We start from the raw sequence: 12812 nt of genomic DNA, 5'->3' as shown, positions 1-12812 counted from the left end.
TCTCGCTCAAGTGAAAATATTGAGGTTTTTGCATGAAGCGTTCTAATCATAGCCGTTTGTATATTACAATTGTTTGTATCTCTTCCTTTCGTCCTTTCCATTTATTTTGCATTCAGAGGGATTCTCATTCTAATTCACTCTGAGTTTAAAAAATTATTTACTACATGTATTCATCGGACATTTCCTTTTATGATTTTATATTTATTATCTGTTTATGCATAACGCGAAAATGTGAATGTAATGAATTATTTTAAAATCAGTTTGTATATGTTGCAGTGATGAGTTTGTTGAATGTATGAGAGAGAGAGAGAGAGAGAGAGAGAGAGAGATTGCGTTTATCTCACTCTCAATTTTCTTTCAAAGGTTTGCAAAGTATCTTTGGATTAGACCACATCGGTACTTTTAATTATATAGCTCACACTATATATTGGTAGTTTTGTGTCTAAAGAATCATTTTTATATTTTCTGACTGGCGAAATTCAAGTCATTTTCACAACAGCCATAATTCAAAGTGAACATAAGATTTTACTTTCAAGTTGTACTCATTTAGTCAACATATGGGTATAGAATGAGATATTTCTAATGAATATAGTCAACATACGGGTATAGAATGAAATATTTCTAATGAATTTAGTCAACATACGGGTATAGAATGAGATATTTCTAATGCATTTAGTCAAAAAGGACAAAACATAAACATTTGTTTTCACGTTTTGAATTGTATTGAACTATCAACCCGTCATTATAAAGTGTAGATTACAAATGATGTGTGATTATCAAAGTGTTTTTATCTGGTGTCTTTACTGGGTATTTGTCTTTATTCGGTATTTGTCTTTATTTGGTATTTGTTATTTTGCTAGTTATGAAGGACACAACGTTCACGCTGATTACATTCTTGATATACATACGCTAAATGGACCTTGAGCAATCAATATTAACTAGCTAGTCCTTCTTCTAAAGCTCAAGAATGCAAATGCAAAACATATTACAACTAAGATACGCATTATCAAAGAAATCTCAGTTCTGAATAAGGGTGATGATATGCCATTAGTCTATATTGTAAGATAATATTGCATCATTTTGTTAAAGCTGTGAAATTGGTATATTTAGTTTTAATGTAACGTGCCAGGTGTGAAATGCTTTGAATTTTGATAATATTCCGACCTGAGCTGAATTGACTGACTTTTCTCTTTAAAATGATTTAAAGTAGTTTTCTAATTATTAGATTATTAAGCTCGTGTATGGCATACTATACCATAGGCGAGTTTCTTTGGACCTCATCCCCTTTTTATTCTTTGCCCATTTTCGAAAGGTTCCAATGACAGCCGTCCCCTTCTATTTCTTTGGAGAGCCCACCACCATCAGTACTAACAACCTTGTTGATACAGACAAAGGTAATGTGTATAATGACCTTTGACCTTATGGGCTAATGAATTGTATTCCCTTCTTAATTTGCTTGCGTAACATATCCATAATGTTCTTATAATAAGCATAAATACATCGCCCTGTATTGATCTAGTTCTTAGGGCGAGACGGTGAATATAAGGTTATCGCACCGGAAGCAATCAGTAACATACATTATCGAAAATGATACACACAGTGTTTATCTTCAGTGAGAGGCTAGACGTCGCGTGCATCTTACCTGTTCTGATTTGTTATCCTCATCCCAAAATCATTATGTAACTCGTTCGCGACAAGCACACCTTGAAAGGTGCAAATACCGGTCAGTTATTCGGTATATGGGTCAAATTCATGAATAAGGTTCAAGATAGGGAAGATGTGACTGGACCTGCCCAAATGTAAGATTCAAATCGTATCTAACAGGTGTCAAAAAGGGATCGTACCGCTTGATGTACTATGTAAATGAATGATGTTATGTGTTTCATACCATTTTTCAGTACATGATAGGTTAGGTATACATGGCGGTTAGTCTATCTGGTGAAGGATGAACTCGGTAAAATCCTGGGAAGAACCACAGACCCACGGGAACCTACCCTTCAAGCTTTCTCACATACTCACGTTTGAATATGAACATGCATCGAGCGACTAAACGTAAACTGTCATGTTAACAACGTGAAGAAGCGATATTTTGTACATGATTTACCTGTTTACGATTATTGACTATTGTTTGCGTGTTTAGGTTTGGCGTCAGACAGCGTTCTTCCAGAGCACTAGCTAAATTCGTCCCGGGTTAGAAACCTTGGAGCGAAAATTATGCTTCTACTTTAGTTCTCATTTACATTTTAAGTAGACCTTAGGACTATAACAGTTGTAAATAAAACGTGCAGCTTATCTTTTTTCTGAAGTTTTACCAAGAGTTAGGCAAGGTGAAAAATAATAACAAAATACAACAGTCCTCACCACCCAACACATAGTGTTTACCTATGTATATCATCTTAGGCACGGGAGATTTAAACTTGTAGATATAAAGGTGTATTTCAAATGCCATAGATTTATCACAAAATGACGAAAATGTTATTTAGTATTATGGAGTCAAGAGAAGCATCCTAATTATGAGGGTCAATGGTTTGCTAATTAAACAGAACGAGCAATAGTTTCGTAGACATAGGAATGTGCGGAATGTGTGCACATATTTAATGATTTTGTTAACTTCATTAAACAAAGTGTAACAATTATCTCCATTTTCATTTGATACTTTACAAACGAGAGTCATAATCGCGCATTTCTTGAAAGATGACGCTAAATGAAGTACAGGACAGATGTCATTGAACACTGTGGCAATAGTTATATGAGTTTAGTTAACAATTAACAGGAAAATTAACAACGGATATCATTCAAAGTATAAAACATTAAAAAAAACCCCAATAATTATAGATTTGATACGACTGATAAAAAACAACATGAGAATAAACGTGTATACATTGAAAGCAGAAATACAAAACATAAGACTTTAAGGCAACGGAAATGTATGTGCGCGCGTGTGTTGTGTGGTGTTGTGTGTGTGTGTGTGTGTTTGGAATTTTAACGTTGCTTTAGCAATTTAAGTAATGTCGCTACGATGTCTACAGTGTGGCAGTTTATAGTGCTGTCAAGTACTGGGGGCAGCATGCCACAGACATGTAGCATCATGTTCCACTAAGTCACATTATTGTGACACTAGGTCGACCATTCCGAACACTAACCTCTTAGTGCTGAGCGCCAAGCGAGGCAGCTGCATGTACTTATTTTTAAAATAAGTCATTGTTATGACTAGGCTAGGATCGAACCCGTGATCTACCACATCCTAGGCGGCGGCTCTAACAACTCATGCCACCAGAGCGGTCCAACGAAAGTATACAATACTAGCATTTGATCAGAACTTGTTATTAAGAAAGAGATAGCTTTGCATAAATGAGATCTCTTACATAGGTAAATCTACGAGAGGAGAAAGGGTCATGTTCCCTAACGTGGTGCATAATGCTCCCAATGCTAAACGGCAAAATATGCGGTATCTGTTTTGGGTAAAACTATCGACACTGTTTTGGAAAGGCTGTAGTAAGTTGTTATAACATTCTATCCAATCCCAATAGCATTGTGAGCAGTAAATATATGCTAAATTAAATACACCGCGAAATCAAAAGTACGTCTAGTTTGGAAATTCTGATCACTAAGGCTGGTAATTATGTCAAAAATATGCGATGATATTTGCAATCAAATGTACTTTCGACATAAAAATTATTAAGCCATACAGAGTTAATTGGATATAAATTACGCTTTTAAAAGAATGTGTGTGTGAGTGTGTGTGATTTGGATTTTTAACATAGCTTTTAACAATTTTTTCAGTCATATCGATGTCTGCAGTATGACAGTTGATATTATTGTCTATCAATGGGGCATCATGTCGTAGACATGTAACATGATGTCCCACCCAGTCACATTATTCTGACACCAGGCCGACCAGTCCCGACACTAACCTCTTAATGCTGAGCGTTTGCGAGGCATCTGTTAGTACCATTTTTATAAGTCTTTGGTATGATTCGGCCGGGGTTCTTACGCGCGACCTCCTGCATCCGAGACGGACGCTCTAACAACTAGGAATCCGGAAAGACCATCTTTAAAAGATTGAATTATGCTTTCAAAGAAAGTTTATGTGTCAAAACAAAATAATGCGCATAAATTATAGTTACATTAAATTATAGCTCTGCCAAAAAATAATGTACATATCATTCCTGTAAACATTTTTGAGAACCTGCAAACATTTGGCAGGACAGCTTTGTTGTTTGGACTCATACGATTAACACCAATGACAACAACAAAACAAGAACAACAGTAGTAATGGATGTAATATTTCCTAATGTGTGTGATTAGCTAGTTACAAAGGGGTGGACATATTTGCAGATATTGCACAAAACTATTTCGGCCGGATCCAAAAGGGAAGAGAATGATTCAAATTCACTATTTGGAAACATAGTGTAGCAATCTCGTTGTCACTGCATAAAAGTTTAATTGACATGGTTGTTTATCGAATTAAAGTATAAAACTGACCAGGTGTTTGGTCACTGGTGATATTTTGACTCGCTATCTCCTGAATATCCAGTGTTCGCGTGTACTTTCATTTTATTTTCTCTAATGTTAATTTGACAGTACATTTGGATGCACTTGTATAGACAATGAGGAATTATGATCTATTTGTATGTTCGGTGGGCATTTAGTGATAGAAATTATTTTAATGGCTGTTTTGAACACTCGCGAGCAAGCTCATTTCAACATGCCAGTGGCAACAAATGTATATAAATTATAAGAAGAAAATCTGTGTTGTCGTAGCAATTAAGGGAAATATAATTATACTTGGTTCCTAATATATATATATATATATATATATATATATATATATATATATATATATATATATATATATATATATATATATATATATATATATAGTTGGTGCTTCGTAACCTTTATCATGAGTCTGGTAGGAATCGTATTAACAAATGTTATCTATATATTATTTTATATTTTAGTGTAAATATGAAATTGTGTCAACATGATTTGTAAAATTATTAAAATGTATTATACTTCAAATTAAACTAATGTATAACCTCATTTAGTGACGATACGAAACAACCACGTACGCACTAGACTGTATCCAATTCTAATAGTTGACTGCATGAACTAATATTTCCTATTTTTTCATTAATATAGACTACTAAATCCAGAGTATTGTAATTGTCTTTAATCCTCAGAGCCCTTTCAACCGACACATATGCCACGTGTTTCTTTTAGTCTTTAGGGTCAAGAATAAGTTGAAGTACCTGTTCAACTACTCTTTCTATCCAATATAGAGTCCAAATGAAAGTTAGATTTTATGTAAGAAAGGAACTTACCATTTTCCAGCGAAGCTACCACAAGCAAAATCCATGGTATCAGATCTCTGGGTGTCACAGTCATGACCAACGTTGGGTTTAGGTTAGAAAAAAAATAAGTTTAAACACAAAAGTGTTGATAAACTCAGAACAATTTACGAACACGAGCCACTTTCCGACCTGGTCAATACGTTATATTTCAAGTGAAATGTGCTTCTTGACATGGTCAATGGGATGAATGCTGAAGACGTCGGCTTTAGTGATGACTATTTATCAACATATCAGCATGTCATATGGGTAGATAACGGAACAAGGTGAAGATTTTGCTCGACATCCAGTATGTATACTTGAAATAAACACCGCCCAACATAACAGTTTTGATAGGGTTGCGATTCATTTATTTCAAGACCAGGAACAATTTACAACAGGATAGTAATTTTTTATGAATATTATGATATATGCCAATGTCCTAATGGGATGTCATTGTAAAGTCTTCGGGAAACAGTACTCAAAAATCTGTTCTTGAATGTCTGATACGCCTTTTTATGCTCACCTATACGGTAGTAGTTATTGTGGGTCGTACTTTGCGCATCATCCGCCTCGCTAGCTGAGCTCATTTGTTTTACCCACCAAAACGCGATCTAGCATTTCTGAATGATTTTAATCATGAAGTCATGTTTTTGATGTCTTATTCCTTTCTTTTTAAAGTAAAGTCTTCAATGGCAACCGAGTGTCAAATGTTGTTTTCTCGAGACCTATTCAAGTAGTCTGTATTAAAAGTAAAAGGAACGATTCTGGTGGTACTTCAGATTAGACCATATTGGGGTGTTAATGAAAGCATTAAAAACGGATTCTTGCTAAACAGAAATAGAGGAAGAATGAATGATTGAACAAGTTGGAGACGAAAGCAAAACGACAGAGATAATAAAGTGTAAAATGGAAAGAATGAACCGTATCAAATTTTGCTACGTCGTAATTACGACATAACAAGTTTAAGTCGTGACAGTCTGATTTTAGATATTATTCTAAATGGACAGGAACCGTGTCCATGGCATGTTTCATCGCATATATAACTGTATCTGTACAAAAGGTTGACGGCTCTACCCTCTTTACGGCTACTTTCAATCAACATTAGAATTCTGATAATTACACCTTGAGTGAGTTCACAATTTGCTGACCAACAATTTGCTGACCAACAAGACCAAAACATCTGAACAATCTTAATAGTTTTCTGCTGAAATGAGATCGCCAACTGGACGGGATGAAATAACTATATTCGTTTGTGTACTTATGTGATTGTGCATGTGTGTGTGTGTGTGTGTGTGAGAGAGAGAGAGAGAGAGAGAGAGAGAGAAAGAGAGAGAGGATGAAGAATCATTTAAATAGGACGACACAATTTGCTTACTATTGTTTATTCATGTCTATAACAAATATAAAACAAAATGAAAAACAAACAAAAAGCAAACAAACAAACATGGATATATTATTTAAGGATGCAAGATAAAGTCTCGCACACATGGAATTTTTGTTTGTATTCCATGTTTACTACACGGCGTAAGGTATTCGATAATTTTCGGTTTCAAGAAAATGCAATATACGAGGTAAAACATATCTATAAAACAAATAAGCGTCTGATATAGATGAGGTAAAAATACCAAGCACAATACCCACTAATGGAGCTGTTAAATTTGCTTGCTGTTATCATTTATTGCATATAGCAAATGTATAAGTGCTTTTGAAGACTGTCAGATGACAGAAATTCAGTCCACTTGGACTTCTAGTTTGTCTTACATCAAAAGTCCAAAAATGAAAGGCGATGACGTATACTGTAGTCATTATAGAGTTGATGTGTACAGTCGTTTATGAACTACAGAAAACAATATTCCGGTGATTGAATTCCGAATAAAATTTAAACAAATGTCTTTGTCCAAGAATTATGTATGAGCACTCAATTGTTTCCAGGAAAATAAATAAATCTTTTAGAATCCAAATAATTTGAATAAAAATTATAACTCCAAACTATAGCAACAAAACGAACATCTTTTCGTCCCAGTGTTTAAGAGCGCAACTGAGAAATATCTCTATAGACATCGGTATAAAACATGACAAATCCGCAATTTCGGAAAACCCAGAATTTCGAAATTGAGACTGTTTACATAAAATATCACGTACTCCCAGTATGACATTCATAAAAACCAATCATTTTACTCCGAGAATAAAAAAGAAACAAATAGTTGTTTACTTGTCTCAATGATTTCTGAATTAAGGTAAAAAATAGAAACAGTGTTTCTATTATTAGGTGTTTATGAAAGTGTCAGGTCAAACTGAATTTTCTGAAAAATATCAAATTTCTAGCAAACAAAATTACATGACATTGACATGTAATGAAATCAAAAATGACAAGATTTTAAAACTTACTAACAATTAAATAAAATAAAATATATATTAAATCAAATATACATAACATTTCCCCATGAAGAAAAAGAAAGATTTATATGACAAAGCATTCTTTTTACCATAGATTAATAATACATGAACAATAAAGTGTACATGAAATAATACATTGTTATACACGGAAAAGTGCAATGCTATTAAATTATCTTTTTTCTTGACGTGCCTGATGTCAATATCATATTCCTGTAACAACAAACGCCTCCTTAGTAATCTTTGATTTTTATTTTCATTCTTGCCGCTGAAAGTAAGGCGGTTGTGGTCACTAAACACAATAATCGAAGAAGGAGATGAACTAATGTAAACTTCAAAATGTTGTAATGCCAATATCAAAGCCTAACATTCCTTCTCGAATGTTGAATAATTTCTTTGGTGCTATTTAATTACATAGAAAAATAGCACACTGGATGATAAATACCATTTTCGTCTACTTGAACCAAAAGTGCTCCAACCCCAACATTACTTGCATCAACAGACAGTTTAAATGATTAGCTGAAATTTGGAGCGTTAAGAACTGGCATGCTTTTAAATATGGCTTTTAACTTGTCAAAAGCCTCCTGACATTTTTCAGTCCAAAGGAACTTGTTTTTCTTACTCAATAAATTTGTCAAAGGTTCAGCAATTATAGAAAAATTGGAAAAGAATTTCCGATAGTATCCAGCCATACCTAAAAATCGCATCAGTTGCTTTTTATTTACAGGAACAGGGAATTCAGAGGTAGCCTTGACCTTAGCATCTATATGTTTAACTTGTCCTAGAAATGTTTCACCAGCACGGCAGAACTAACGTTTGGATAAATTAATTGTCAAACTTGCATCTGTGGGTTTGTCAAAGAATTTCCAAATTGTTGATAAATGTTATTTCCATGTATCTCTTTCAATATACTCCTTTAGCATATTTAATGGCAAAGTTGTTTTTGTTGTCGCCTCCCAGGAGTATTTATGATCTAATTTAAATCATTTATTTTCCTGTCAACTGTGTAGGGACCATACAACTTGGTCTGAAGAAGATTTTGTGGTACGGGCAAGAGAGCCAAGATTATATCATCAGGCTGAAAACTCCTTTCCTACAAGCATTTATCTTATCTTGACTTCATGTTTGATTGAGTAGAGTGCAGATTTGCTCTTGCGATCTTACAAGCATTTGACATCTTATATTTAAAATTGGAAATATAATCAAGAAGTTTAAATTCAGTATCTTCATTGGAAAGAAGTTTCTCTTTCAACAACTTCAATGGTCCACGCATATTGTGTCCATAAACCATTTCAGAGGGACTAGATATTATTAATCTGATTCCCTAACAGCAAACAATAGTAAACGAATGCTTTCATCCCAATATATTCCAGTTCCAAAACAATATGATCGAAACATATTTGTCAAAGTCTGATGAAATCTTTCTAATGCCCCGTTGGCTCTCAGGGTAATAGGCAGAAGATTTGAATTGTTAAATGCCTAATTCGCATATATACGGCTGGAAACTACCAGACATCAAATTTGACCCTTGATCAGACTCGACCGATTTTGGAAGACCAAACTGAGTATAAAAAACCAACTTTATCAAAGCCTTTATTATTGTTTTAGCTTTAATATTCCTCTACGGAATCGCCTCTGGAAACCATGTTGACTCAACACATAATGGTCAACAGATACTGGTTACCTGACTTGGTCTTAGGTAATGGACCAACACAAGCTACCATAATTCTAATAAATGGTTCGTCACAGGCAGGAATATGTCGTAGATGAGCCTTAGGTATTTTCTGATTGGGTTTTACTACCATTTGACAAGCATGACAAGATCTACAGTATTTACCAACATCACTTTTGATTTTTAGACAATATAAGTGAGTCGAGATCTTGTGATAAATCTTATTAATCCCTAAATAACCAGCCAAAGCAGTTTCATGGGCCAGACTAAGTATTTCCTGTTTTTGAAGGTTTTGGAACTACAATTTGATAGTTCACTGACTACTCATAAGCAGCAGGTAACTTGGGAGATCTCCATTTTTTCATAAGAATTCCATTTTTAATGAAATAAAAGAAACGAACTTCATTAGCTTCAGTTTCACTAATGGCCCTTTGAAACAATCAGGAGATCTCAGGAACTTTTTCCTGTTAGACGCCAAGTAATTGTCGTTTATCACCCTGATTAGAATAAAGCGAATGAGTCATTAAAAGAGGATCACTGTGATATATACCTTCTGATTGATCCAAACAAGTAGTAAAAGTGACCTAATCAAAAGCCTGAGCAATACATGTGTCATCGAAAGGAATACTTTCCTTATCAACATCATTCTCAAGAGCTTTCTTTGCCATAGCTATATTAACTGCACAAGCTGGGAATAAATCAGGGAAATGTTTTTCAATTGGATCTACATTCTGAACCAAATAATGGCTTGTCAATTACAAGTGGATTAACCACAACATTGCCTCCAGCTAGGTCGTTGCCTAGTAATAAATGAATGCCCTCAACGGGTAAAACAGACACTATGCTGACTGTCACGGGTCCTGAGACTAAGTCTGATGACAAATTTACACAATCGAGAAGAACATTAATAAAGCCGCACTCTACTCCCTGAATATCAACACTCTCATTAGAAGAAGTATTCTTAGAAAAAGGCAAATTATCTAACAATTAAAGACTCTGAGAGACCCCTGTGTCCCTTAATATTTTAATAGGGATAGGATTGGCGAAATCACGCAAGAGTGATAGAGAACCGTTCGATATGAATGGTTCATAATTCTCCATAATAACATCAGACTGGGGTTTATTAGACCCAACAAGTGTATTGCTTTCAGTATATGAACGTGATATTGACCTCTTAGAAACAAAAGCATTTGGAATAGGTTGTGTTGATTCTGATGCCTATGTTTTAATTTGCAGCAATCAGAAATAACACGTCCTTTCTTCTTACAATAGGTATATGTAAGAAGAGACAATAATCTTTGGTCAAGCTTATCTGAACCTTGATTTTTAAGAGTTGTGCCAGTTTGAGATTTAGAAGGGCTTGTATTAGGCTGAAATACTTTTATGCCAAAAGACTGCTGAATGGAAGTCTTGGTTACAAAAAGGAACTCCGGTGCTACATCATCATATTTTCTTCACTGAGTTCACCTGTCTTACACAAGTTCACGTCTGTCTCACATTGTGAATGTCGACACTCTCTAGAAGAATGGGTTACAGTGTCAGTGGACACTGGCTGAATACGCACTTTGGTCGGGGTTCAAAGGTCAGGAGGTATGATTGAGCCAGGTATGTATATCCTATACGTGATTTTCACACAATACCAGCCCCAGATTTTGTTCTATATAAAGGTGGTATCCCCATCCTCCACTGATGTGTGTGAGTTTTCGTTTCATGTATTTTGCCAGTTATATAGAACACGCCGACATCTATAATGTCTGAGGTCAATATCTGGACCTTATTAATTTTGTTCTAAAGTTGTCATAAATCTTCATAAATCTTCTGCTGATGGTACACCCAAACGATTTATCTATAACAACTAGCCCGATCTGCCTATACTACTCAGGTATTGTTTATTGGCCATTTTGCTCAAATAAAATTTTGATTTCTCCGGATATGCTAATTCCAGGAATAAGCTAGTTTTATTGTAAATACTTTTCATTTTTTTAACGTAGTACTTTGTACTTAAAATGGTTACAAATTATCGTATACATTGGATTCAACATGTACCCCTGCGGGTTCGAGGATTAACAACAGGTCCGGTGCCTTCTTCTGCATGTTGTAAGAGGCGACTAATGGAGGCAGTGACCACTGTAACACAGATGTCAGATTGGCTCCCTCACTACCGATCCTTCCATCAGATCAGCACATGTCGACTACTTTGGTGGTCATTATCAGTGTACTTTTACTCCAATTGCTTTGGTAATAGACAACCTAGTTGTGTTGCTGACTTGTCAATTTTGGTTTTACTACCATTCTTATCCCATGTATTGCCGAACGTGTTTTGAATGCAAAAGTTAGCTGGAAAGATCAAAGCTCATTATTCAGTGTACAAAGCACACTGTATCTTTGAACATTCACTACACTTCCAAGGGAATCGAGATGTATCATTTGAATTATATTTGCCTATTCTAAACCCATACTCTCGTTTGGTAATGTTACAATAAGTACAAAAGTCCGGTTCAAAAGGTGCGTCAGAAGTCTATAAGTAAATGAAAATTTCTGTTTAGCTATTCTTAAAATTCAGAGTCTTTTAAATAGAGTTCGTTTTAAACAACATATGCTAAATATTCAACCTGCCATCAATTATACTACCTTTATAGAAGATCAGACCGACATATATATATATAGTCATTTGTCATTTCCATACTAAATATTGACCTACCATTACCATACTAAATATTCACCTACCATTTCCACGCTAAGTATTCAATTACCATTTCCACACTAAACATTCACCTAACATTTCCACACTAAATATTAATCTACCATTTTCATATTAAATATTCACTTACTATGGACATACTAAAATTGTATTATATTGATATTACGCACTTGTCTTTTTCAAACAGAAACTTGAGCTGACAGATCTTTCTGCTATGTCAGAAATGCTAATTTCAGCAATATCCACTTCCTGTCTTGTTCAATTCCTTGCGAAATGTTTTGAATTTTGTTTAAAAATGATTTTACGTTTATTTTTTAATTTGTTAGCACCATCAATAAATAGGTCAAAGTCATTTTTCAGAGTGGTATATATATTACAAAAGGTTTTGTAATTCTGCGTTTATATCTTAAAAAAATAATGTTACTATTATTCACAAATTTTCTCTTCTTGTCAACGTATGTCTGATTGAAAGTTTAAAAATTTATATTAATTCTCTTTTCAACACTGATCTAAATAATAGACTTACAAATGAATACTTATTCAAGGTCTTATTTATTATTGTACGCCAATTTTGAATCAGAAACATCATACTATGGCCTGGTGACATTTCAAAAGGGCTGTTCGATAAGATAAGTTGTACTGTAAAACATACATATATACATAAATTAGAGAAACTGACATACTTACATAAGAACATGCTACCTACATA

General features: G+C 34.4%; 1 protein-coding gene across 1 annotated transcript in view; it reads right to left on the bottom strand.

Annotated features, from left to right (window-relative positions):
* Nucleotides 1-5585, bottom strand: part of LOC149778833 (macrophage mannose receptor 1-like) — a 113122-nt gene extending 107537 nt beyond the window's left edge. Inside the window, exon 1 of the mRNA XM_089939583.1 lies at nt 5328-5585. Coding sequence (XP_089795709.1) covers nt 5328-5391 — 64 coding nt within the window. The 5' untranslated portion in view covers nt 5392-5585. The remainder of the gene's footprint in view (nt 1-5327) is intronic.
* Between the last annotated feature and the right edge of the window lie 7227 nt (nt 5586-12812).

This window comes from Sinohyriopsis cumingii, chromosome 17 (genome assembly GCF_028554795.1).
Source record: "Sinohyriopsis cumingii isolate HCF-2022 chromosome 17, ASM2855479v2, whole genome shotgun sequence".
Taxonomy (NCBI): domain Eukaryota; kingdom Metazoa; phylum Mollusca; class Bivalvia; order Unionida; family Unionidae; genus Sinohyriopsis; species Sinohyriopsis cumingii.
The sequence above is the reverse complement of the archived record's forward strand: the minus strand, read 5'-3'. Positions and strand labels throughout refer to the sequence as shown.